Source organism: Condylostylus longicornis, unplaced genomic scaffold (assembly GCF_029603195.1).
Source record: "Condylostylus longicornis isolate FDR11 unplaced genomic scaffold, ASM2960319v2 ptg000110l, whole genome shotgun sequence".
NCBI classification, from domain to species: Eukaryota; Metazoa; Arthropoda; class Insecta; order Diptera; family Dolichopodidae; genus Condylostylus; species Condylostylus longicornis.
Genome location: NW_026578078.1, coordinates 2,679,354 through 2,706,937, shown reverse-complemented (window position 1 = coordinate 2,706,937; position 27,584 = coordinate 2,679,354). Strand labels below are relative to the sequence as shown.

At 24.3% G+C, this 27,584-nt stretch overlaps 1 protein-coding gene across 1 annotated transcript in view; it reads left to right on the top strand.

Moving 5' to 3' along the window:
* Window positions 1-15,647: 15,647 nt before the first annotated feature.
* The window catches only part of LOC129614524 (uncharacterized), a 46,245-nt gene continuing 34,308 nt past the window's right edge, over window positions 15,648-27,584 (top strand). Inside the window, exons 1-2 of the mRNA XM_055529173.1 lie at window positions 15,648-15,726; window positions 15,857-16,312. Of these exons, the coding sequence (XP_055385148.1) occupies window positions 16,284-16,312 (29 nt within the window). The 5' untranslated portion in view covers window positions 15,648-15,726; window positions 15,857-16,283. The remainder of the gene's footprint in view (window positions 15,727-15,856; window positions 16,313-27,584) is intronic.

Sequence of the window (27,584 nt, the reverse complement as noted above, 5' to 3'; positions counted from 1 at the left end):
GTAATTACAAATTTGCAAAAGATGTTATTATTTATTATAACATACATTTATAATAAAAAATATTTGATAAAATATGTTCTTTCAACACATCAATGGTTTCCATCTTTATTTAGATAATTATTTAGGTTATTTGCATATTTTCATTTGGTGAAAGTTTAATTTCATTGCAATAAATTAATAATGTGACTAAATATTTGCACAAAATACTTAGAGGAAGCCATCAGTTTATAAATTATTCAACCAGACATTTGAAGTATTCTTCTTGGGTTCAAAATTTATTATGATAAATCGAATTTCCTACAATCCTTAAAATTAAAAAAATTAATTGCAATTATTGTTTTCTTTAAAAACTTTTCAGGATCAAATGAATCTATACTAAACACAAAGTGCGTCTACATGTGGTATATTATTAACGCACCAATCTAATTTCCCATGACAAAATTGAGTAAACTTTGATTTCCAATATCAACAAAATATCAACAAACTTTTGTTCAATAATTCAATTCCAATGTTCAAGAATTACTGACATATTGCTGCTAGTTGGATATTGTTATCCGTTGTTACTATAAAAAAATAATTTTTTAATCAGTCAAAACGCAAAATATCGCGTTGCGATTAAGATCCAAACATCAAAGCAATTTTTTCTTCTTAGTGATTATATTACATTCCTATAAAGTCACTTGAGACCAATAAGAAAAACATTTTTATTATATTTCACTTACATTTATACAATTTTACACAAATCTGAAACAAAAAATGTTTTTTGAATCTACTCAAATCAATATCGTGCCACAATTATGCATTTTAGTTTAACAAAACTATCTTTCAAAATGTATTCAGCAATAAGTTGTAGCAAAATTTAAAGTTTGAAGTCTTTTATTCTAACAAGAATAAAAACAAATCAAAATAAATTTGATCTAGTCAGGTTTAGGGTACACCCATAAATAAGTAACATGTTATTAATAAGTGATTTATAATTGAAAACAAAACATCGCAACATTCAAAGTCTTTAATTTGGTAACATAACGATTCGGTTGAATAGCTTGCTATTTTGCAAACTATATGGCCATAGGATAATTGAAGGATGCCAAACTTTAAGTCTGCGTTACATATTGTCTTAAGTCTTTAGTACCTTAAGAATTAAATGCCTTAATACATTGCTCAAGATTGCATATAAGCATATGCGTGTTTTTCCCATATGTTTTTCAACCTTGCGAATTAAACCACAAATTTATAATACCTTTAAAACTTGACATTATAAATTAAAAATGCCCTTTCGTACATATAAACAATAATAGCTAAATGGTGTCAAGCGATAAAGCCACAAAGAATATCAACATAATTAAGTATCTAAATATTATGCGCAATAATTAATTTTCCAAGTTATTTTTGTGTACTTATAAGTAAAATTTGTAAAAATTCTAAAAAAATTCTTAATTAAATCGAAATTGTGGAATATTTGCAGTCTAGTCTCTTATATTAAATAACACTGGTGCGATTTATCTGGTCCAATATAAATATGTACTGAAAATATGCAGAAAACAATAGAACATGTCCTTTTTGTAAATCTAGTCTTATAAAAAATGAACTTACATTATGTAGCCAAAAAAAAAAATTTAAAATTTTTTCAGATATCTCTATAAATGGAAAGTAACATTTCAAATCCTCGTTTGATCGTTAAGATTTACAACTTCAATTTTAAAATTTAACGGAGATTAAGAGTTGTTAAAATAACAAAAAAATGCAGTCATGTTACATGAAAATAAAAATTTGTTACGGTGCCATTTTAATGAATAATTCAACAGACCAATAAGGAAGTTGAAGTACGTTTGTATTAATGGTGAGTTCATCTTAGTTAAAGTAATATAACGTCACTCTAGAGTTTGAATTTTTTTATGATCATTATTTTTTTTTATGATCATTATTTTTTTTATTCTTACAATTACAAATTATTTTGTTTAGATGAAGATTTCTTTGTCTATTTTATGGATTCCAAATTACTATTGTGAATAAATTTATAGAAGTTGGAGGACCATATATAAGAAACCAAGAATAAAAGTTAAGATAATTAATTCAATTTTTCGTACGTTATTCATGAATTCATAAGAATTCTTCTATACAGTTTTCTTAAAATCATCTTAATCAAGTCAACAAGCTTATTCTATAAATATACATACATATACATACGAGTATAAGTTAAAAGAATTAAAATAAATATTTAAATCGAAAAACAATTTGAATCATAAATTCACTTATACAGATTTTAGGCACAATGTTATTTGCAAGAATCACAGCATTGCTTTTATTGAAGGTTAATTTAACCCGGTCAGGAAAAATTACCTTCAAATTCGAAAATTTAATCAAATTGCTGAAAAATAAATACGAAAATTTTTCAATTAAATGGAAAAAAAATATTTTACTCACATAGTTTTGAATGCACGCAAAATTTAAAATGATAATCACTTTAAATTTAAATAAAAACTTGGTTCCTTTAAAAAAAGTTTGACTTCATAAATTAATTCAATACTTCAAGACCTTATAACGTGTCTACGCGCTGGGCGGGCACAATGAATTTCTGAAGAGCTTTTTTAAAATAAATGCTCTTGCAGGACACTTCTTGGCGATGACTATTTGAAAAAGGATAGAAAACATTCAAAAAAACTTAACTTGTCAAATAGCCAAAGGCCAATGTCTGTAAATAATTCACTACCGTTACAGCATAGTGACATCAAAAAATGAACTTGGATAAGCTAGACCATGTGTAAATTAATGCCTTTAAAACTTGGGTTACTTTACACTTTTTCTTAAGCTTCAACATTACATTACAGAAATTGTTCGCATTGTGCAATGGAATTTTCAACATTTTTTAATTATCTGTTTTTTTGCTTGAAATATTCACTAAATGGTTTTTTTCCGAACTTTTTTTAAAACAACTGACATTTTACATCATTAAATTGGAGGCTAAATTTTAATACGAATGCTCTTAAATTTGCTTTGCGAATATCATATTGATATAAGTTGCAATATGCTCTGTTTTTTCTGTTAGACCCGCCATATCTCGTTAAATTCATCTCTGCTCTGGAAGTTGCTCTGAACGAAACAAAGACGCAATTAACAATGACGAACAAATTGTTGAATTTTCTTAAGTGTGCAATATATTTTGTCTTGACCAGCACTTTAATGATTCAAAGATTATTCTTTTTAATAAGTTTTTGGTTTAGTTTAGTACACGAAATTTGCAGGATTACAGAACAAAAATCTTATATTTCAATTTTAGGAGAAGTAGTATAAAAAATTTTATTGTAAATTAATTAGAGAATAAACTTTTATTCCATAATTATTTAAAAAAAAAATCGTTTAATTATTTTGTGGATTTACTCAAAATTTTCTTAATTAAATAGTAAAAATGTAAAAAATTATAAAAATTATAAAATAAATTAAAGTCATGGTACTAAAATAATATTGTAATTAATTTTATTAAAAGTTTCCTATATATTCGTGCGCATCTCAAAATTTCTATAATAGCTAAAGATTGCTTTAAAAGTAACAATAAACTGCCACTAGCTATGCAATATTCAAATCACCTAAAAAAAGTTTATATTTTTATAAAACAATAAAAAATTTTTAACCTGATTGAAATGCAATAAAAATGAGGTGATTATGTGAGAGGTAATTCCATTGCACAATTTATTATCATTATATAATATTTTTATTGTCTCATTTGCAAGCAATTAATACAATTTTGAAAAAATTCGTTGAAATATTTACTACAGGAATGTAGGACTTGTTACAGTTCAGTGCCGAATTGACATAAATTCTGAAAAGAAAAGAAAAAAAAAATGTTGAAAAAAGATTTATGGTTAGTTAACGATTTTGACCGGTCGGAACTATTATGTTAATTAAAAGAAATTTACCTAATTAATTAATTCCCTTGCATTTTTTGCCTTTTTGCTATAAAAGTAAGAAGCCTCCCAAAAAAAGGAAAAAGGTCTTCAGTAAAGTAGTAGAGTGCTATTCTTTCCACAAATTGTAAATGACATCTATTTATTTTTAAAATTTAATTCAAAACTACAGAGTTTGGAGATTTGCATAATTTTATAAACATGTGAAAGATTAAATGCGGCCTTTTAATTGCGTAAATGTATATCCAAGTATTCAATAAAAATTTATGAGGCCATTAAACAAGTTAGACAATTCTCCAGAATTTTTCGGAATTTTTTAAAAGAAAACAAATTGTAAATCTTCGCTGGAATAAAAAAAATTTTTCAAATTTTAAAATTGAAGTAAATGATTCTTTAAGCTATACGGTAGGTAGGTAGTTATAAATGACAAGTTCTTTCAAAATAAATCTAGAATTCTCTTAATTACAAATTTATAACTATTATGCAATTTTACTCTAAACAAATACTCAACAATTTATAATTTTATTCCAAGTTCAAAAAATTGTTATTAAATTGTTTTCAATAAATAAAAACTAGATTTGAAAAAATTAAAAAAAAATGTAGATTATAAAAAAATTAAATATAAAGAATTAACTAGGTATTTAATAAAAAAAAAAACGATTTAAAAATATCCAACTTGTTTTTAACCTCTTAGCAACTAAAATTGAAATATCTTTAGAAAAACAAAAATCCCCCCATTTAAAAAAGAAAATTTTCACTTCATTGTGATAGAATGACTCTTTGAATCTATACAAATTGACATGCAACAAGACTCGTTGATAACTAACAAATTATTTTATACTTTGGAATATAAGAAAGCGACAAGGCAATAGAATTTTATTTTATTCTTTTTCGATTTTATTTTTGTTTTTCAAATTTTACAACATCTTCATCCGTATAACACTTCTTCATCTTAAAAAAAAAAAAGTAAGAAATCAGAAATGAAAAACCCAAACCAGACGGAAAGCATTGAACCATGAATCATTTAAATATCATGGAAACCACAAACTAACTAAAAAAGAACGGAATTAAAAAAAAAGGAAAAACAAAAAAAAAACTAAAATAAAAAAACTACAAATTTTTTTACCTTTATTCACCTATTGACTTGACTTTACATTTTTATACAAACTTACATACTTAGTATAAAGTTTATGGCATGATTTATTTGAACTTTAATTCAATTGTAAAAATATTTAAACCTAAATAAAAACTAAAAAAAATAAATAAAATTACAAAATGATCAAGAACCTTATAATCTGGATCTAAATAACGGTGACATTCTATAACTAAGTCACCATTGAATTCATTCTATTTGATTGTTTAATCTTAGTTTAAGCTATCGAAGTAAATATAAAAAAATCGAAAGAAAAGAAAATAAGGAAGAAATTTGTGCAAATGTAGCAAATCTTGATAAAATATTTGAAATGTTGAAAATAAGAAACTATAGAATATCTAAGAGAAAAATATTATAACATTTGGTCCAAATTAATAAGATCAAGAGAGTTTTCGTAATATTAAACTTGAGAATCATTTGTTGGATAAAAGCATATTTTTCGTAACCGTATTTACTTCAAATTTTTAAAATACGTTCATCATACAGGAATGCAATTTAATGTTAAAACTAAAATACTTAAAAATTTAGGTTCTAACCTTGCTTATGAGAGCAGATAGGTCTTGAGAAGAGGAAAATGAAGTAGTTTATTCTGAAATATTTTTTAAAACTAAAAAAATTGAAATTTGGGTTAAAATATCATATTTTTGTTATTATGAGTATAAGTGTAAGTTATAAACCACACAGATAAATATAGTAAAACCATTTATAACACAAATATAACAAAACGGTCATTTTAATACTATACTTCATAATAACAGAAACATATTATTTTAGGAGACGTCAACATCAAGCAAATATCAGTAAGGGTTCTGAAATTTTTACACAGAAGGAAGTAAGTTTACAACCCACCTGATCGTTAAAAACATGTACTTTGTCAAGGAATACGCTTCTTTGAATTTCACAGAAAATACTATATCATTATTATTTCGAGGATAGAATGTATGGAGAGAAAATCTATACTCGATTAAGTTTCATTTAGAGAGATCAACATGGAAAAAAACTGAGAACGCATGACATAAAAAACTGATCCTGGTAAGTTTCACTTTATTACATGCATATAATGAAGTTTCTCTTAAAAATGAATTTTTTTGCAAAAACACATATACCATTTTGGTCTTCACTTTAAAAATTTGGAGAATTTTCTACAATCGAATTTTTATTTTACTCTAAAACCTAAATTTTTTTAAATCATGACCTTACCTCCAGTTTCATCATTACCAAAGATGGTAATAATTATTCTTAAAACTAGCATAGTATATAGCAATTCATAATTTAAAATAATTTTAATATCTTGAAATATTAAAATGAATAAATAATTAAGTGTAATAAATGACAAAAATTCAATTTTCTTTAATTACAAAGATTATATTTTCACTTTATTTACACGATATACCAATTAACGCTGAATTATATTTCAAAAAATATCATAGGTAGTAACATAGTTGATATATAAATTTGTAATTTTTTCTGAACCATGCAAGAATGAAAACATTATTTTGAATAAACTTTTTTCATGGTAGACTCATTTCCAAAAATTTCATATTAATAAAATCAATAAAATTGAATAAAATGACCTAAAAAAAATAAATAATTTATGTATATGAATTGTGGATTTCCGTCTTTCGACTCATTAAATTATTAAAAAATGCGATATTTGCGAATATAATATTACATGCATAGTATGCCCTAAAAAATGCGTATGAATTTCCGCGAAAATTGATATTAAAAAAAAATTTTTTTAATGTGAAATTGTTAAATGAAAGTTATTTCAATAGTATAAATAGTTATTAAAAAATGTTCTCTGCAGTATGCAATAATATTGTGTACTTGTATATGCAAAAAAATAATTTCATATTAAGATTTTAAAATTTTACTTTTATTCATAAAATTTTCTTCAAAACTGCTCATTAAATTCCTAATTTTATTTTGCTTGGAAAATGAAATTTGAGAGGATTAATAATAATTTTCTTAGGAATCAACCTGAAATCTCAAATTCTCAAAAAATAAATTAATTCAATAAAATAGTAAGAATTCAAAAGGTCAAAACTTTTAATTCAAAAAATTAAATTTAATTTAGTTATTGAAAATTTATGGAATTTGAACAGGAACTGAGGATAATTTTCTTTTACTATCCCAAAATTGCCACTAATATATTATATATACCACTTGTTTTCATTTCTCTATAATTATACTTAAATTCACTATAAGAGTCTCAATGGGATTAAGAATTAATAGCTACACATGTTTTAAAAAAGAACTTTTTCATACAAAATTATTTTCGCTTTAGAAATATTTTATGTAATAGCATTGAAGCATCGTCAAAAACCTTATTAAATCTGGTACAATTTGAATTACTTTTAAAATCGAATTTATTTCAACTGTGTTAACGGGCCCAAACATGCGATTGTCTATTCGAACTTTCTCTATTTCAAATTTTCTCCTGAAAATAATTTTTAGGTATAGAAGTTTCATTGTACATATTTGAATACAACTAATTAGAGTCGTTCAACAGTTACTTAAATCTTTACATAACCATAATTTAAATGATTAAAGAAAAAGCACATATTAACCTCGATTCTTGACCAATTTTAGTTAATAACCACGGTTTTACTTAATCACTATAAAATTTTAGTTGTAATTAAAGCCTGACAATGCTACTTTCAAAATTTTCTATTGAAAAGAAGCATTAAAGAACATGCTGCAAGTATTCCAAACCATACTTTAAAATTTTTAAATTCTCATAATAAGAAATCGCAATTTCGGGGATAACATAAAATTCTGTCTTTGTAAGAAAATGTAAATTTTTCTTTTACAATTTTTTTTTACTGCACAGTATTAACCATAATAATTTTTATACATTACTGATTGAAAATTCCATTGCGGAAAATTATACACACGATCATCTTTTTGCAAAGAGTCGTGTTATTAACTGGCAAACAATAAAATTAATTTGCTTGATTCGTTTTCATATCCATCATTATTTTTCATTCAAAACACAATGCTCAATATCTTCTCAACAAACCTTATTAAACTAATTTAAAATGAAAAAGTGATTTGAAAAAATATCCTAAAGTTGTATAAAAGTTTAAATGACCCAATAAATGAACTAGAATTTTCTAAAAAATCAAATCTACAATTTCTTTGTATAGCACGATTATTTTTATTTAGGTTTATTCAAAAAGAGCAAAACGGTAAAATCAATTGATATTTATCGAGAAAAATAAATAAATCAAAAAACCAAAAACTACAAATTAACTATTTTAAATTCAAATACACATACAATATTGAATACACATGTTTGTAGAGTTTTTGAGCATACGAAAAGGTCTTAAAAAATCATTTATTCTTTGAGTTTAGAAAGGAAACCATGGTACACGTAACACCCGTAGTATCTTTTTGAATGTATGTATGTGTGTACATAAAATGAGATCTTATATTTTATAAATTTATACGATGATTACAAGCTACCTTAATTTATAACCCCCTAGCAAAATTCAATTGCTATAAAAATTTATCATTTTCCTTGTTATATAGGAGCAATTACCAAAAACACAAATATCCATACACAATAGATATTACAAGGCAAAATGTCGTTACTAATTCAACTTTAGGATACATGTGTTTTTTGATATCAGGAAAATTACTATGTTTTAATAGTAGTGCTACAAATTAAAACTTAGAACACATGGAATCGTTTCCTTTAGCACTTATTCTTATGTAACTACTAATGCTAATGAAAAAAAAGGAAAAAAAAATTTATCTCAGCTCCGAACCACCACTCCTAATACAACAATTAAATTTATGCTTAAAGTTTTGTACAATTGGAACCGATTTTTTCAAAAGACCTAATGGAAAAGCCAATATTTAATATTGCGGTACTAATCCAAAACAAGAGTTTTTTACCTCCTCAAGAACTTAAACATATTTATGAAGAAAAAAATGATAAAAAATTTTTGGAATTCAACTGGGTTCCAACTATTTTATCACTTATATTTTCACATGTATTTTGTTTGCTAAAAGATATCAAAAACCATCCACAACTTGTATTACTACTTGAACAATAAATTTATAACGTCCTTTAAAAATCTGTTTTTATTTTAAATATGAACATGATACTGAAAATTATATATATGATATGATAATACATACATACATGTGTATATAATTTCGTACATGCACGAATCTGAAGCAAAATCTACAATGCATTAGACCTGAACTGATTTTTTTTTCAATAGTTCCTTTCCTTTTTAGTTTCAATTTATAATCTGGAATCAGAATATATGTCGAGCACAAAGCTAACTCTCGATATATACAAGCATATTTATATATAATTGTAAAGCAGAATTAATACACATTTGCTGCTTTATATAGCAAATATTTGAAACTATGCTATATAACTATTAAGAATAAGACTCACATTGCAATAATCTATGTTAAAAATAATTCGCAATATACATATGTAACTGAAACTGTTATTTTAAATAACTTCAGCTTAAATAGTTGATTTAAGACTACAGTTGATTTGGTTTGAGAAAAACTTCATATGTACAGAACACCAACATAAATAAAGTAATATAGAAGGAGGCAATTTCATTTGCAGTAATTTAAATAAAATAGTACAAAAAAAAAGAGTTAGATTTTCAATTTAAAATTTTTTTTGGATTCATTGATCAGTTCATTTTTTCTTTCCATTGGGTAATTTTTATATTATCTATAAATCGTAGCAACAAGAAGATAATATGTAATTGATTCAAATTAGCAGAACAAAACTGGATGAAACATAATTTGGTGCTTTGAAATTGAAACCATGAAAGCAAATGATGAGCAAAAAGCCTCTAGCGGTAAAAATTTTGAATTTTTTACATCATCTCAATTTTATAATTTACACATTTCCTATATTCTAAATAAATAAAAGCGTTTGGTTTTTCAAATTAAAAAAAATTCATAACTGCTATAAGAAATTTACTTTATTAAGAGCAGACAACCTTCAAGAAACTGAAAATCGAAAATTAACTCAAAGATTTCTTCAATTAGTAATTAATTTATTTTTTAAATTTATCTTAAAACACATAGCTACTTATCTTTTTTAATTTAACAAAGTAAAACAATTACACGCAACCTGCATAAAGTTGGAAAAAAATATTTCTTTTTTTATTTTTGCAAAATACACGCACTTTGCTTTAAAATGAAAAGCAACACAACTTGAATGTCATACGGAAGAAAATAATTTTCAAACAAAATAAATGAGTTCATGATCATTGACTCCATGGGCGTTGGTTGTCATTTTTATTAGTCTTCGTTTGACAATGTCCTTTTATTTGAAATTTTAATTTCTAAAATTATTTCCACAACTAAAATTTATACTAGTTACATATTTTTTCTTTATTATATTACGTATTCATTTTAATATATAAATTACAGTGCACTTTACAATGTGTTCATACATATGTATATTTGTGTATACAATGTATTTATTAAACATAAACTCAAATCAAAGTGATGGTTGTTAATGATGTAAGATACGTTTCATTGTTTGCGAAGTTAAAAATTTTTTTCTGACTCGACACAATGAGTTGACAAAAGCATTTTTAAAATTTTGGGAGTTTTCGTATTCATAAAATTGCAGTTTTCTGTCTTTAAGCATGTTGAATTTCGAAACCAAAAAACGGGAAGAATGAAAATAAAATTGGGTCAAACCAATGGTTTGTATTGTAGCACTTTTTTCTTCGACAAGTGAAAATTCTGCTTTTAAATACAGTCTATGTATACCTACCACACTATAAAAATTATTTTCATTCATATAAGAAACTATTTCTAGGATTGCATATATTTGGGATGAACGATTAATGCAATCTCTGAAATAAAACAAAAATTAATATAAAGTGGTGTGTGTAGTATTTTTCTTAACTCACACAATTAATATATTAATTGTGTGAGTTAAGAAAAATAATTATATTTTTAAATGTCATGGAATTTACCGTTAGCTTTTTGCATTTATAGAAATTTAAAAAAGCTTGCGGTTTCGAAAATATAAGGCGTCAAAAACTCAAATTTTACAAAATTTCAAGAGGCAATAACTTGAGAGGGGGTGGAAATGGAAAAAAATTTTCTTCTAACGAAAAAAACTATTTATTAGTGTCTAAAAGCTGCTAAAATTTCAAGCTCCTACAACCTGGGGTGTAGAAAACGTCATTAAAAATTTTGAAAAAACCGATTTTAGATAACGGTAAATTTGAACAGCCATTTTGTTCTTTTAAAGTTTAATTTTAGTGTGTCGCGACAGAAGCAAGCTACTGCCTTTCTGCGTTTGCAAAATTTGAAAAATGCTTATGGTTTCATTGCAACAAATAGTTAAAAAAGGCCATTTTTAGGGTTAAGTTTTTTCTCTACGGAAATAAGTTTCTAGTAAAGATCTAATGTACATATTAAATTTCAAGGGTGTAGGAGTTTTGTAAAAATGTCCACGGACAGACACTGTCCGTCCTAATAAGAAACTAATAAGCACTTTTTTTCAATAATTTTTTGTAGAAGGGCTAAAAATGAAACTATCAAGAATTTTTGTTTTAAATATGTTGAAATAAAAATAAACGTTTATATTAGATTTGAAATCTCACTCAGACCAGCAGCTTAAATAGAACACAAATTGAATATTTTATTTTTATAATAAATTTTTCAATAAAATTTTTTTCGATGGCATAAAGGAAAATTAAAAACCATATTTTAATTTCATTAAATTATTTTCATAGCATAATGTCTATTATTGGTTTTATTTTGTTTTCCAAAAGCACCTAACCATACATACATGCATTTATGATTGTATAAATGTATGTGATCATAAGTAAACCAAATCCAAATCTTTTATATTAAATTTATTTATTTTAAAATACATTCATTTTTTTGCTTTTAAATGGAATTTTTTGAATTTTAAACAGTTTCCTTAACTGCCATATACGCTATTATATATATATATGTATAAATATACATATATATATATTATATATATAAAAATGTGGAAAATTCAAATTTTATATAATATAGAGATCAGATATATGTAAACAAAGGCACGCGAGATATCTGATTTATTATAAAACCTTATTGGATTTGCTCCGTTAACCCTGAAACTATTTACGTTATTCAGTTGTTTTATAAACATTCCTAGTTAAAAAATTAACTAGGAATGTAATTAGATTAAGTATATTGATTTTGAATTGAAAATTTTTTCCCAAAACACATTCAGAAATATTGCGATTCGCACAACCTTTCTACTTTATAATCTGACCATATTTCTGTAAAGGTTAGATATTTCTGATATGAATCATGCTTTATACCAAATTATCCTTAACAAACCTGTTATACTCATATATTAAATGAATTAAATTAAATAACCTTCTCATTCCATTTTGTACCTTAGGTATATTGCACTTATTTTGTTAGATTATTGGAATTTATTTTCAAAATTAATAATGTACACATATTTGGTAAAAATACATTTTGATATAATCTGGATATTTACACCATAACATTAAAAATTTAAACATTCGTGTACATTTTCTATACTAGTAAAATGTAAAATAAAATTTCAATGTGTTTAACCTCATTTCAAGCACATATTTTCTTTTTTTTTGTATAAAATAAATGAAATGTTAAAATATAAATTAAAATTGTTTTGGAAAACAATTCATTGGTTTATTAAAAACTAGAATTAGAACAAATTAAATAAAAAAAATTAAAGAGTTAAGAAAAAAATAAAAAAAATGAGAACGTGGTCAGAATTAAATTTAAAATAATATTTGTGAACATTTGCCAAAATTTTTTAAATATTTGGTTTGATCGATTTCAGCAAAAAATTATCATCAATTTCAGTTTATTTCTTCAATTAATCAAGCTTCCATTGACACTACTTCATTTAAAAACAAACCTCTAAAAATTAAGAAAATCAGCAAGCTTTTAATTGGCATACCTAGAAAATTGTAAATTTGTCTCTTAGAAGAATTTCGCTTTGTGCCACCCGAATTCCCTGAAAAATTCACCAGTTATTTTGGGTAACTACCAGAATTAAATTTCAAGAAATTTCGTAAATTCCCTCCGTGGATATGGTAGCCGAAATAAACTCACACAAAAAATTTCATCAAATTCGGTTCAGCAGAACTTGAGATACACGCGTGCACACATAGACTAACAAACTGATATCTCTTTAAAAACAGTTTATTTGCGCTTCCCTACTAAGAAGTGCGCGTTCCCATTGAAAACTCAACATCCAAAATTTGGTTCAAGCTTTTAGAATTTTATGAGGCCCTAACACAAATTTTAATAAGCATGTTTGAGTTTTTTCAAAATAATGCAAATAAAAATAAGACCCATTATATGAACAATTAGTTGGGATATAAGACACATTTCAATGAAGCGCTGCATTCTTCCTGTTTTTCAACTCTTCTCAAATAGTATTACGTAATTATTATTTCTATATTTTGATTGTCTATAAAATTTATTTATTTATTCATTATTATAGTAAAAAAAAAGTTGATTTTGTTTAGCACAAAATATTAAGTGTACAAACCCATTTAAGGGCTCCAAAGTTGTATTCATTTCCAAAAAAGTATTCATTTGACTTAGCTTTCTGGGCTTACTGAACTCTCGATCACGATTTATGCTTAATTTATGCTGAATTTCTATAATATTGATGAATTTTATAAAAAGGAAACAAATGAAAAAGATTATATTAAATTTTTTTTTAGCATTCCGAAGAAACAAAAATTTTGATTTGTTGATATTCTGATTCTATCCCTTAATCTACGTATGAGAAAACTTAAGACTTAACCAAATTTAACATTTAACCTACGTTATTCTGTAGCATAGTTTATATAAAATATTTTATACGTTATAAACTAACAAAAAATGTCAAAAAATTTAAACATACTCAATTGTCTGAAATATTGTCATTATTTATGAAGACCAAAAATATTTCAAAATTATAAAATTTTCTAAATGTCGAAGAAAAGACTATTTTATAAACATATTATCATCTTTAAAAGATTGTTTGGATCGCAAAACTGCTGTCATAATTCGACGGAATTGAAGACCAATGAAATATGAAAGCGTGAATGTATAATACGTACATATATATGTACATAAGTACATTCATTTATTTTATCTTTCTTTTAATACTTAAAAATACGATGTATGTACATTGTTTTTTTAGGAATCAAACCTATATACGTTATTCATTAAGAAAGTGCCTTATTGTAAAATGTTTTCTAATTAAAATGAAATATAAGATATTAGCGCATGTTGACTTAAAACCTATGTATATAAAATCTCAAAGATCAACTTTTTTAGTTGTCAACATTCTAAGTCAAATTGTATACATCATACATAATACAAAATGATTTGTTTTGTGCTAACTTTTAATATAAAAACCAATTTTGCACCGAAACTTATCAAATAGGTGCCAAAAAGTATTCAATGATCTATTCTATATGATTTGTATTAGAAGAATAATGAAAAAAAATTGTTTAGTTCTGCGACACTTATCATTTAAAAGCAACCGATAAAAATTTTATCTATGTATGTATGTATGTATATTAGTTGGTACATAGTTTTCAAGCGCCTAACTTAATACTTTTTTATTTCATTCAAAATAAAATTCTATTCTATATTCTGTATGTGCAATTGTTATGTGTCTTAAATACTAGAACTAGACTATTGATCATAAAAAAATAGTTAATATTTAAAAATTCTAAACACGAAATTCACAAATAATTGTTTTTCTTCAAATTTATTTTTTTTTTATTTTTCTTTATTTTTTCATGAAAAAAAAAATATTCTATTTATTATATTCACATCATATATCTTAATATCGCTTCTGTTTTCACTTACAACTCAATTGAAATTTCCACGCTTAACTCTATAAATGTACTTGTGTAGTTCAAATACAAATTATTATTAATTTTCTAGGTCTGTAATGTTATAATAAATTTTCTGTTAGTTGTTAGTTGTACATCCAACATGTGTTATTACGAGTCACTAATTGGGATTTAGAATTTGGAGTTTCTAAATAACATTACATTACATGTAACATGTATAAGAGTATGCAAACGACACAATTATATTTGTTCGAAGGAAATTTTATTTTTTTTATGTTTGATGCGCATACCAAATTCAAATCGAACAAGTTTATTACAATTAATATGATAACATAACGATGAATCAATAATCATCATCATTTATATTATGTATGATACATTTAGTATAACAAAATATGGAGTCATTATACATAAGTATAAATTTGTATGTAAAAACGGTATACATACATATTTGAATAGTGTATAAACATTTTGGTATAGCATACATAATAATATCAAACATCAAATAATGTAGTATTTATAGTAAGTAGCATACTTATGAATGAAAATGATTTCAAACGTAGAACATAAAACAAAAAAGAAGAATTAAAAATGTTTTAATAATATAACAAAAAAAAAAAAAAGAAAAATTACAGGTGAAATACAAAGTTAATTTTGCATCGTATGCCAGTCTGCATTAAGATTTTATCTGAAATGAACGTATTATACATATTTGAGCGGTATTTGATAGTGGATAAATTTTTTATTTAATTCACGTCGTCTTATTTTTAAATTTTCTTTTTTTTTTTAACAAGAAATAAAAGCAAGTGTATGTTTGTAAAATTTTAATTAAATATAAAAAAAATAGAAGTAAATAATAATTACGTGTTCATACATACAAGTAATATATTTATATGTACATGTGATTAATGCCTATTGTCTTCATAAAATTCTTTAAGTTGCTGGTGTGCATAACAGTTTAATTTTAATAAGGAACAGACATTAAGTTTGAGCAGTGTAAAAAAAATTACCATAATAAGTGCATAATTTGTTGAAGTTTCAACAAAACGGGAAGAAAATTAATTTTTTTTTTTGTTGGATTTAATTTTATAGTAAAAACAACTTTAAATTTTTAAATAAACGATAAGTAATTTTACATTGTTCGTAATTTAAATTTGATAAGTGCTCGAAAAGTCAATGGTTTAACACTGCTATTACTTAAAATTTGTGAAAAAAATCAAGTCTGATATTGGAAAAGAATTGTTTGATAGTCTATGAATAAATATTAAAAGAAATAAACTAAATTAATTGAAAAGCATAAAAAAATTTTTGCAATTTTTTTTTTACTATTGACTAACAATTTCAAGGAACAAAATTTAAAGGATCATGAATCAATTAAGGGCTTATTTCATCAGGTTTGTTTATGTCATTTTTTTTTTCTTACAAAGCTCAAGATATTTATTTATTTAATTTATGTACATAAAATAAATTTAATTTGAACTTGAAATTTCTGAATTTGCTGTAGAGAAGTAGGTTCTTTTTGTGAATTCAAAATATTTTATTATTAGCAACTCAATATGGATCTTATTTAAAAGTTCTTTAAAAAATTTATGTTACAGAAATTTCCATTTTTATATCATAAGTTAAAATTTTCTAAAAGAAAATGAATAATTCGAAGCCTCGAATTCTTATTCTGATTATTTATCAAAGGTTGATATTGTTCTCGATTTTTCTCTTTTATACCACTTTGGTGGATTTTCAGTGAAGTTTTTTACAATACTTAAGTTTTCAGTTTTCTAACTATGTTGTGTAATCTTAATGTTAATTAATTACAATAAACTGTAAAAAGATTCAATGTTAAATTCTCATATTAAATATTTGTATTGATAAACTTTGATTACTTCAACGTACTCAAAAGACTCCTTATAAAAAAATGCTATCCTCAGAAATATATTACAAAATTTTAAACTTTTATTTAGACTTATTTTTAAAAAAATTTTGTCACTAATTTATAATCAATAAAAAATTTATTTTATTAATTTTATAAAATATAGATATATGTAAGTAGAATCGGACTTAGAGTATTAGAGGCCCTAAGCCAATAAATAGTAAAATTTCTAGAATGTTTCGCTTCCCTTTGATTCACTTATCTGTATAGCGCAATAAATTGATCGTTTTTCTTTCTTTGCGCTACTTGACTTTCTCAGTTTCATTAGGCATGTTTTCGGAAGATACTCCATAATTTCAAATGCGAAGTTTTAAAAACAATCAGCTCATTTTCGGCGCAACATCTTAACCTTAACAAAACGAAAATTAAATTTCTTTCAATTTACGCTTTCTGAAGAATTACAAGTCTCAAAAATATTATGAATATAAATCTGCTAATTTATTTTAATATAATAATAAGATATTGAGCAATAAGAAATTAGCATGTTAAATGCTTTCTCGTAAACTTGTTATTAAATAAGCGAATAATAATCGTATTTTTTATTCGCTTATTTAACACAAATCTTCATTTTTAATAGAAAATAACACTAAAGTGAATTTTGTATATTGGGACGACTTGCATCGAAGTTCTACACTTCGGCTTTTTTCAGTTGTATATATATAGATAAATCCAGTTCTGGATTTTATGCATTCTTAATACCTTTTTTTCATATATGTAGACTAAGAATTTAATTAACTCAAAATTATAGAATTTAATGCATTATTTCAATAGTTAAAGTATTTATTATGCCTTTAAATGTGAATATGTTATAATTTTTTATTATAATCTGCTCAAAGAAATCATTTTTTTCGATAAAAAACCAAAAAAAAAAGAGAATTGAAAAAAAAGCATATTGTTTTAAATATTGATTGCACGTGTATCACATTTATAGGTACAACGTATGTAAACAGAATAAATTTAACAAAATTTAAAAAAAAAATGACCAACAAAAAGATGTTCGGAAAAAAAAGAATCGACCAGCAAAAGGCTATTATTATCCGTCCGTCTTGCAAAATAAAGACTATAAATTTTCGTCTGATGTTCTCTCGAACCTTTGTTTTTTCTTTTTTATTTTTTTATTAAAATAGTCATGCTATATTACTCCATGCAATAAAAGTTTACCATCGACTATAAACTTACGTACACACATACAGTTAATTTATACGTTATGTGTATACCATTATTCGTATATAATTTAGCCAACCGATTGGTTATGCTAAAAGGACTTTTTTTTTTTAACCGTCTACTGCTTTTAATAACAACAAAAATTATAAACAAAAAAATCAAAGTTATAAATAGTTAAAAATAACCCTTAAGTAATTTGTCGTCTCATAGTACTTACATATATATGGGGGGATTTTATAATTTACAATGATCTAAAAGTAAAAAATTATGGGAATTTTAAAAAATCGGAAAAGAGAAATTGAAAGTCATATCAAAAAATTAACAAAATATATGTATATTAATATATATGTATGTACATATAAATTTACAAGTTTATTGTTTTAAGGGTTAAGTTGTAAAAATTTCATTAACCTGAACGATAAAACATAAAGTGAATTAAAGTTATTGGAAGGAGAAAAATGAAAACAAGTAATTCAAAAAAAAAATAGTTGCATGTTTTTAATAATGAAGCACTTCAATAAAAATAGTAACTTAATCCGATTTTAAATAAAATGAAAAACAAAAAAGGGCCAATGTTTTTATAATAGTCAAATCAATCACTATAAAACAATATATTGTCGCTTTTTTTTGTTTAATAAATTGTTCATGAAAATGATTATACCCCTAAGATATAAAAAAAAATCAAATTGGTTATCAATTACTAAATTTGTTTGATTTATTTTAATAACTCATATGTTCTTAATCACTGCCTATAAAGTTGAAAAAAAACTACAACACTTACTGAATAACATCTACATTAATTTTTTATTCAAATTGAATATCTGCAGGTTTTGAACCCTTTTTTGCCGCCCAACTTATCTAACTCAGTATAACCACTTGTCTATGTAAACTTGATTTACACTATCTTCCCAGTTTTAGGGTTGTTTTTATGTAAAAATATGTTATGCATTTCATAAATCATAAGATTATTAATACATATAATAAAACAATTCTAATGCTAGACTTGCCATGTATGACCCAAGTTTCAAGTCATGAAATAAAGCACATTTAAATGCTTAATAATAATTCACTATAAATTTAGTGTATGTATACTAATTTAATGTATGTATTCAATAAATTTTGAAGTTTGAAGCTGACTTATATTAATATTCTATATAATATGTATGAATACTTTCGATTCACCAGCTCATGCATATTTTAAGATCTATAATAATGCTGTTTTATTGCGGGAAATTCTTAAAAGATAAGAGTAGAAAACCGTTTGTGCAAATGTAAGCTAATATAACCGCTAATAAAATTGAGGTTAGTAGAAATGTAATTTATAAGCTATGATTTAACAATATAATTCATCTTCCATTACTATAAAACGATTATGTAGTTTTCCTCAAATCTTTAAGAATTATAATTAATTTCAGTAATTTAATTAAGGAAATTGCTATCACGTAAAATAAAAATTTTTAAGTGAGTATTTATGTACGTATGTATATTGGCATTCGTTTGTGAATTGAGTTAATTATAAAAAATTTTCAAAAAATGTTTAGAAAATTCCCAATGACCAATAATTATGTAAAAAGATCTGAAACGTAGATCCATATTTCGGGGAATAATTCTCTTCTTCGTTTCGTTCAATTTTTATTAACAAATTTCGGAAGGTTTTACAATATTTTTTCTGTACAAAGTCACAATATATACACATATTTTGTCTTACAATTAAAATAACTTTTGTGTTTAAATTGAGTTATAAATTTCAAAAGAATTGCTTCTTTTTCAAAGTCATTATGCCAATAATTGTCACTCACATGCTGCTTTAAAGCACTTTTATAATTTTTTTTTTTTGTAAACCGTGAAATATTTTAAACAACATAATTAACAGTTTTTAATGAAAAAAAAAAAAATAAAAAAAAAAGGTATAAAAAATTTATGTTAATCGTTTTAACTCGATAGTGATTCCGTTTTTTAAATTACTATAGATAATAAAAGTTTTAAGTTTAAATGGAAAATAAGTAGCCCATGTCACAAAAAGAAAAGAGAATAGCAATTCTCTTAATTTCTGAATCGATTCGAAAACAAAAAGAAAAAACGAAATATGTGAAAAATAAAGAAATTTGAAATAAGGTTGGCAGACTTTTTAAACAACATTAAGTAGAGTTTGTAACTGAATATTGATTTTTTCGGATTTAAATGAAAGTATAATGTTTTATATTTTTAAAGCGTAATCTGATTTTAAGTTCAGTGGCTCATTAAATAAGGTATATTTCTTTTTGAAGTTCTATGGAATTCTAAATAATCACAAAAAAACATATTTCATACATAGTATACAATAATTAATTAATAATTTAGTCTATCATACAACATTACAATATTGCGGAGAATTCATATAGTTTATTTTGATTAACGTCATTGGACAAAAATTTCTTCATGGTCACACAAGAAGCACGCTTCTTCTATTCTGCTGTATTGCTCATAATTATATGTATACGAACTGCCAAGTTACATTTTTGTGACATCATTATATCATTAAAAATGTAATTTAATGTAAAATGTACAAAAATTCATAAAAACAATATCAAATTACTTTATCTGTGAAATAAGAGTTCAATTACTGACTTCTTTTATTCGCTTGTGCCTATAGACTTACCATTACAAAAGAATGTATCTCTTCTATAACTTCTGCTAAATCTAAAAAGTTCAATAAATAAAATTTTTCTTTACAAGGCATAGGGTATCGAAATACACTGTATATCTTACTCAAGAAACTTGTGAAAGAACCCCCTATTCAACATAAAATATTTTGCATTTACTGAAAAAAATATATACAAAAATCATCTTACTAGTACTCGTAATTATATTGCAATATTTTTAAAAATAAAGTATCTTTACATAACCTCCTTTATTGTATGCAATGCTGTCGGTATAAAAATAAAATGACCTTTAAAAGTATAACAACAGGAGAAAAAAATTTAAAAAGTATGTCAGAAATGTCGATTAGAATGAAATGCAATATTTTCGTTATTGACCCAAAATAAAAAATATTTTACTCATATTTTGACAATTTAATTAATAAAACCAATTATGGACTCAAATGTTATAAGTTCTTGTAAATTATCTTCATCGATTTGAAACGTAAAAAATATGATAATAGGAGTGAACGAGATAATAGAAGTTACAATTAAAAATATACATACATATTTATGTGTGTACAAATATATTTTAATTTTTAGGTAAAAAGTGAAATATTGTGACAGACCCTCATCATGATTCAATCTATACTAATCATTCAATCTATCAAATATAAATGGAAAAATATTAAGATTTAAATAAGAAAGCGTATAATTTATATAAGAAATCTACAATCATAACCAATTTACATTTAGACCAAGTTATAAATGTACAATTGTGTGTTGTTCACATACATATATTATGATTATCGTTATCAACATTCATACATACATTATGTAAAATATGTTGAATACATCATCAATACCTACTAACATAAATAGTTACAAACATTTTTCATCATCATTTTAATCAAAAAAATTTTTTTTTTTTTTTTCTCCATATTTTAAGCATATAAAGAAAAAAGAACAATAAGAAAAAGACAAATTTTAGACTTTGCCTTTGCCTATATATTTTTGATAAATCTAGCAACTAAGTAGGAAAAAATAAAAAATAAGTTTATTGCATACACCATCGTTAATAACGGTAAAAAGACAAGAAAATATAGAAAAAGACTGTGTCTTTTACTTATTTTGGTAGTTAGAAAAATACGAAAGAATATAAAAAATTAAGACTTTTATATCTACGATTCCCCTATATTCTTTTCCAAGTTTCTTTTTTTTTTCATTATACATAATGGAAATGTTTTGTTATCTTTTTGGGAAAAAGTTTTGATGAACCTGCGAATTTAAAACTTTTATTATAATATATTATGTATGTTCATTTATAAATATACACACACACACACAAGAGTAGTTTATTAATTCTGAAAATGGCTAATATAAATTACAGTTTTTTAATACAAAACATTTTTTAGTGCTGTCAGTATACATATATGTAATATGTAACGTATGTATGTAGAATAGAATGAAATTGTTTAATGCTGTCAAAAATTAATAAAAAAATTTTATCGTAAAGAAGACTGCCAATAATTTGGAAAAAAAAAATAGATTTAACCACAAAAATATTGAAGAAATTTTACTGAAAATAAAATGACTAAAAGCAAATGACATCCGCTGTTGTTTAAGTCGACTTAAAATAAAAAGAAACTTGTTTCCTTCAACTGACAGATTAGTAACATTTAATCAAAAATGTTTTTCAAGTGGAACCGTACAGTTTGATTCGAATAGCTTCAGTTGTATTTAGAAAAATTTACTAATTTTTCTTAGTATAAATGTAAAAAAAATTTAATTTTAGCATAGTGACCAAGTTCCTTATATCAATTTCTTTAATAACATAAGTGGGCCGAGGAAATAATATGTACATATGTATTTAATCTTTTACTACCTTGCATTTTTTACATACCCATATGGTTTTGAAGACGATTAAGAATTGTAAAATTTTTTTTTGTATTGATACTTTGAAAAACGCAATTCTTAAAGTTAGAATTTCAGGACTATAATTTCAAAGTTATAATTTGTTCATGAAATCTATAAAGACTTTTAATTCTAATACTTTAAAGATTGTAAGTCTTGTACTTCAAGTTTTAAAGTCATAATTGTACGTATACACATTCAGTATGCGGTACAATTTATTTTATTATAAGTTACTTTATTATTAATCTTATTATGTGCAATTTTATCCAACCAAATTGTTTGAGTTATATATTTACATCTATAGTAAGAGCTACTCCCCTTAAAATTATGATTAACATATTCGTTTTATTGTTATAAAAATTTAATGCTGACATAGTTTTAGTAACCGTAGTTGATTTGTAATGTACGTATAAGTTATATACACATATAAATCGAACAAACTGGTCAACTTAATGTAAAAAGTCTAGCATTTTAATAAAAAACATTTCATTCAGCGAACTCATGTTTTAGTTATGTTTCACTTTTCAATTTGGCGCTTATATATTGGCGAAAGTTAAAGGGAACCTAATAAATTAAATTCAAACACGAACTGTTATAATATTGTTCAATTTCTTATAAATTTCTTCTTCTATAGCACAATTAATGGTATTTACTTCCTGATATTAAAATAAAACCCTAAAAACAATTATTCGTTTCCCAAAAATATTTCTTAAGTTGAATATAAATTAGTCGAGAAATTATAATAACGCTACTTATTACAAATTATAACTACATATACCTGAATTTCCAGTACACTGATTTTCATTGACTAGTAGACAACAAAAAGTAAAAGTACATGTAAAATGTCATAACAACAATTGCATACAAAATTAATTTCAGCAAATTTTCATTAGAAAGAATTTAATATTGTCGCTTTTTTAATAAGTCGGCCGAATCAAAATATGTAGTTTTTTTAGAGAAAAATAAAAAGAAAAGAAAAAATACTATTTTTAATTTTTCTTTTAAAAATGCCCTTTAAAGACTTTATATTACCGCTTTTATATCTACCTAAGAATTCGACGTGCGGTTACTTTTCTTCTTTTATTTTGGATTTTTTATACATCGTTAAATTTTAATTTAAACGTGGGTTGTCTTCAGAATGGAAAAAAAAATCAAAATAACTATAAATAGCATGTAGTGAAACGGTCACGTTATTATGGTAGTTTTATTTTTTTTTTTTAGTTAGTATGTGTCTAAAAAATGACAAAAAAAACCTGAACTTGGCACAAACAATTTAAAAGAAAAAATAAACGAAAATATTTAATAAACTTACGTTATTGCAAAAGAAAGTTTTTATTATTTAAAATTTTATTATTTTATTAAAATTGACAACAAAAATAGTTGAATGCATTACACGCATTTTCACAAAATTAAGGGAACACTTAAAAATGAAAAATAAAATTTGTGACGAAAATAGACGCTCACAAACTTACATATGCATATAAATCAAAATTTTTGAAATAATTTAAGAAAAATGCAAACTTTAAAGTTGCTTGACTTTCAAAATGCAGTAATTCGGTATTAATCCATAATTCATCAATTCGCACGTGTATTAATACCGCATTACTACATTTTGGAAGTCAAGGTTGTTTGTTACAAATTTATCGGATTCATCAGCAACCCAAAATGCATAAGCGAAATTTTATACAATACTTGTACTCACATTTAAATCAAACATTGTTTACTTTACATTTTTCTGCATAGAAATCAGTACATACATGTATGTAGGTAACAAATTTATACACAATTAATTTTAGCGAATAACCTGACCATTGGTGCAGTGGTTATGGCACCGGCTCTTTAACCGAAGGGTCTCGGGTTGAAACCCCGGTCAGGTCACTATAAAAATTATATTAAATATTATAACTTAATATGCAATACTAATAAATATTATGCAAGTAATTTCCAAATATTCATAATATTCGATACTAAAGACTAAGAAAAATAAACGGTAAATATTAATAAACTGAAATTATTTAATAGATATCATGCACTAGCCCTATACTCCTCCTAGGAGTGAAGAAGGAGAAAAAAAAAATTTTAGCGAATAAATTTGGGTATATTATTTAAGTATTCTTTAAGTAAGCAAAATTTATCTCAAACATTCATGAGTTTATATGCAATGGAAAAATATATTTTGTGTTAAAAATGATAAGAAAATATTATTTTTGTTTAACTTGCATTAAAAGAGCAACTGTAGGATTCAATCTATCAATAAAAACATTTTTTTGTGTGAAAATTCTGTTATATTATGCAAAACTAACCTATAAATTTGAAAAAAAAAGGATTTTGCGTTTGAAAAAATATTTCAACCATCTGTCGGGGTAAAGACCAGTAGCTTTTTAATTATAAGCTGACATGTACGCAATTGTGAGTATAGCAGTTAATGGATTGTTATACGCTCTTTAAAGGACAGAAATTATTGGATAATGTTAAATAAATGAAGATGAATTTGATGGATTGTAATTTTTTGTACTTTGAAATTTTTATATTACTCAAACTGTACTTATAATTTAAAATTTACACATACATTATATACATTAATTTAATTCTCTGCGAAACTGAGTCGAAAAACTATTTTCTTCAATTTTTAACATTTGTTAGTTTAAAATTTTATTTTCAATAAAAGAAGTTATGAATAATTTTAATAAGAACCAACACAAAACTTGAAATTCATTAGCGAAAGCATTTTAAATAAGTATGGTTTTGACTAAAATGTCAAACTGAAACCAAAATTTGTTATTTTTCATTGTTTACTACTAAAATTTTTATATAGAGTCGGTTGTTTTCAATAAAGTAGTTTTTTGATATACCAAATGAGTAATTTGAATAAGCAATTCTATAAGAAAACAAAAATTAGATAAAATTCTTTATACCAGTTGAATTTACTGGCATATAGTGTATAACAGTTAACCATAAGCACGTTGTATTTCAGATATAAAGGTTAAGGCCTTTGGGGTAATTTTTGTTTTTCATTTAATTTTTTTTATATTTAAAGTTTATTCTCTTTCCTTTTATTTTATATGTACATTTTTATACACAATAAACATTCCAACAAAGATGATGCATAATTTCAGCCGACTGAAGTTCAAAATAAAAATAAAAAAGAAAAAAATAATAAATAAAAAAAATTAGCAAAGGTGAAGCATAATGATTAAGGGTTGTGTATAAAGACTCTAAGGTATACAACCTAACCGAGTATTAATTTTTTTTAAATTGGATTTTCTTTAAAAGTTAACAATCACGTATTTTTAAAACATTCAATTTAAAAAAAAAATATTGTTACAACAATAATAGAATTAATAATGCACAAAAACCGAATTGATTCTTTAATTTCAATTTTAATTTTTAAATTGCAAGGTGAAATAATTTTGCCGAGTAAACTTGAATTTTATTCTGCAAAAATATTTCACCTGTTAAATAACACCATACCAGAATAAAAACAGATTTTCATCAAATTTTGTTGGATGTTGAAACTCAATTTCAGAATGAAGTGTAAATATATTTTCATAACGTCACAAAACAAACAAAATATAACATGTAAATCCTATTATAAACGGTAAACAAATTATACAATTGTATAAAATTACAAATTTAATACCCGTGGACATAAAAATGAATTACTACTTCAGTTAAGCTCCAATGAATTAACAAAGAACAAAAAGGTGCTTAAAACAGTAACAGTTTTGCTTCTTTTTTATTACTAATGTTTCTTTTTGTATTCTCATTTTTCTTTTAATTTATTATAAAAAAATAAAAACAAAACAGCAAAAATAAAAAAGTCACATAATGTAACGAGAAAAAGGGTTTAAAAGGGAAGAAAAAAGATTTTGTTATGGAAATTTGTTACAAAAATTGTTTTTACTTAAAACAATAATTATAACTTGGATTAAATTCAAATGAAGTCAGAACATTTTTTTTTTTTGCTTAAATAAACGCTTTTATTCTTAATGCTACAAAAATTATATAGGAAAAAAAACCCATGTCGAATATAAATTAGGAGATTTTTTTAACAACAGAAAATAAATAAAAAGTCTAAAAAAAAAGTGAAACCATGTTTTGATTTTATGTTCCGAAAACAGACAAGAAAAATTGAAATTAAATCAAATTTAAAACGCCTTTAAATTAGCGGACGCTTTATATTTATCTTATTTTTTTTTGTATCTGCATCTTGAACTTGAAATATATTTATTTTCGCGAATGTTATACATATATAAAAAAATTAATATTCAGTAACATCCTGCTCATATACCAAAAGTGTTCCCTTGTGTGATTATGCGTTCTGTGGTTTTCCAAAAATTTTTCATATTGTTTTTGCATCCTGAATTAAAAGTTTGAGAGTAAATTATGATTTTTTCTATTTTCTTCACTTTCCTGAAATACTGTCAATATAGCAATAATAAGAATTTTTATTTTAATGTTCTCTATAAACCGATTTTCTACCAGATGCCGAGCAATATTGCAAAAAAAAAGTATTAAAAATTCTTTGTTTATTCGAGTTAGCGTCTCCAAAAAAAAAATTAAAATTTGTCAATCGAACAACTAATTTCGAATCAATACGAATTTAGTCGAGTTTCTCAGAATTCTAGAATGCATGTCCTAGAATAATATTTCAATACTGTTAAATAAAAAATAACTATGATCGTCTAATCAAATCCTGAATACTAAATTTGATCCTGAAAGTATGCAAAATTTGTGAATAATATTAAATTTGATTAAAGGAAGTGTGAAGAATCAAACAATTTAAGTATTTTTAATAGACTTTAACAATAATTACGAGATTTAATACAACTTTAACAACAACTACGAGTAAACAATAATAAAAATAGTCTGCAGTGATTTTCATTTATCGTTCTATTTTCTCAAATACTGACTTCCATTTCATTGCTTTAACTCCAAATAAGAATTTTGTTAGTTTACCACTAAATTTTCTATTACTAAAAATGCCTGTTCTATGCTGCGTATTAATGAGAATATTCAAAACTATAAAATACACTAAATTTC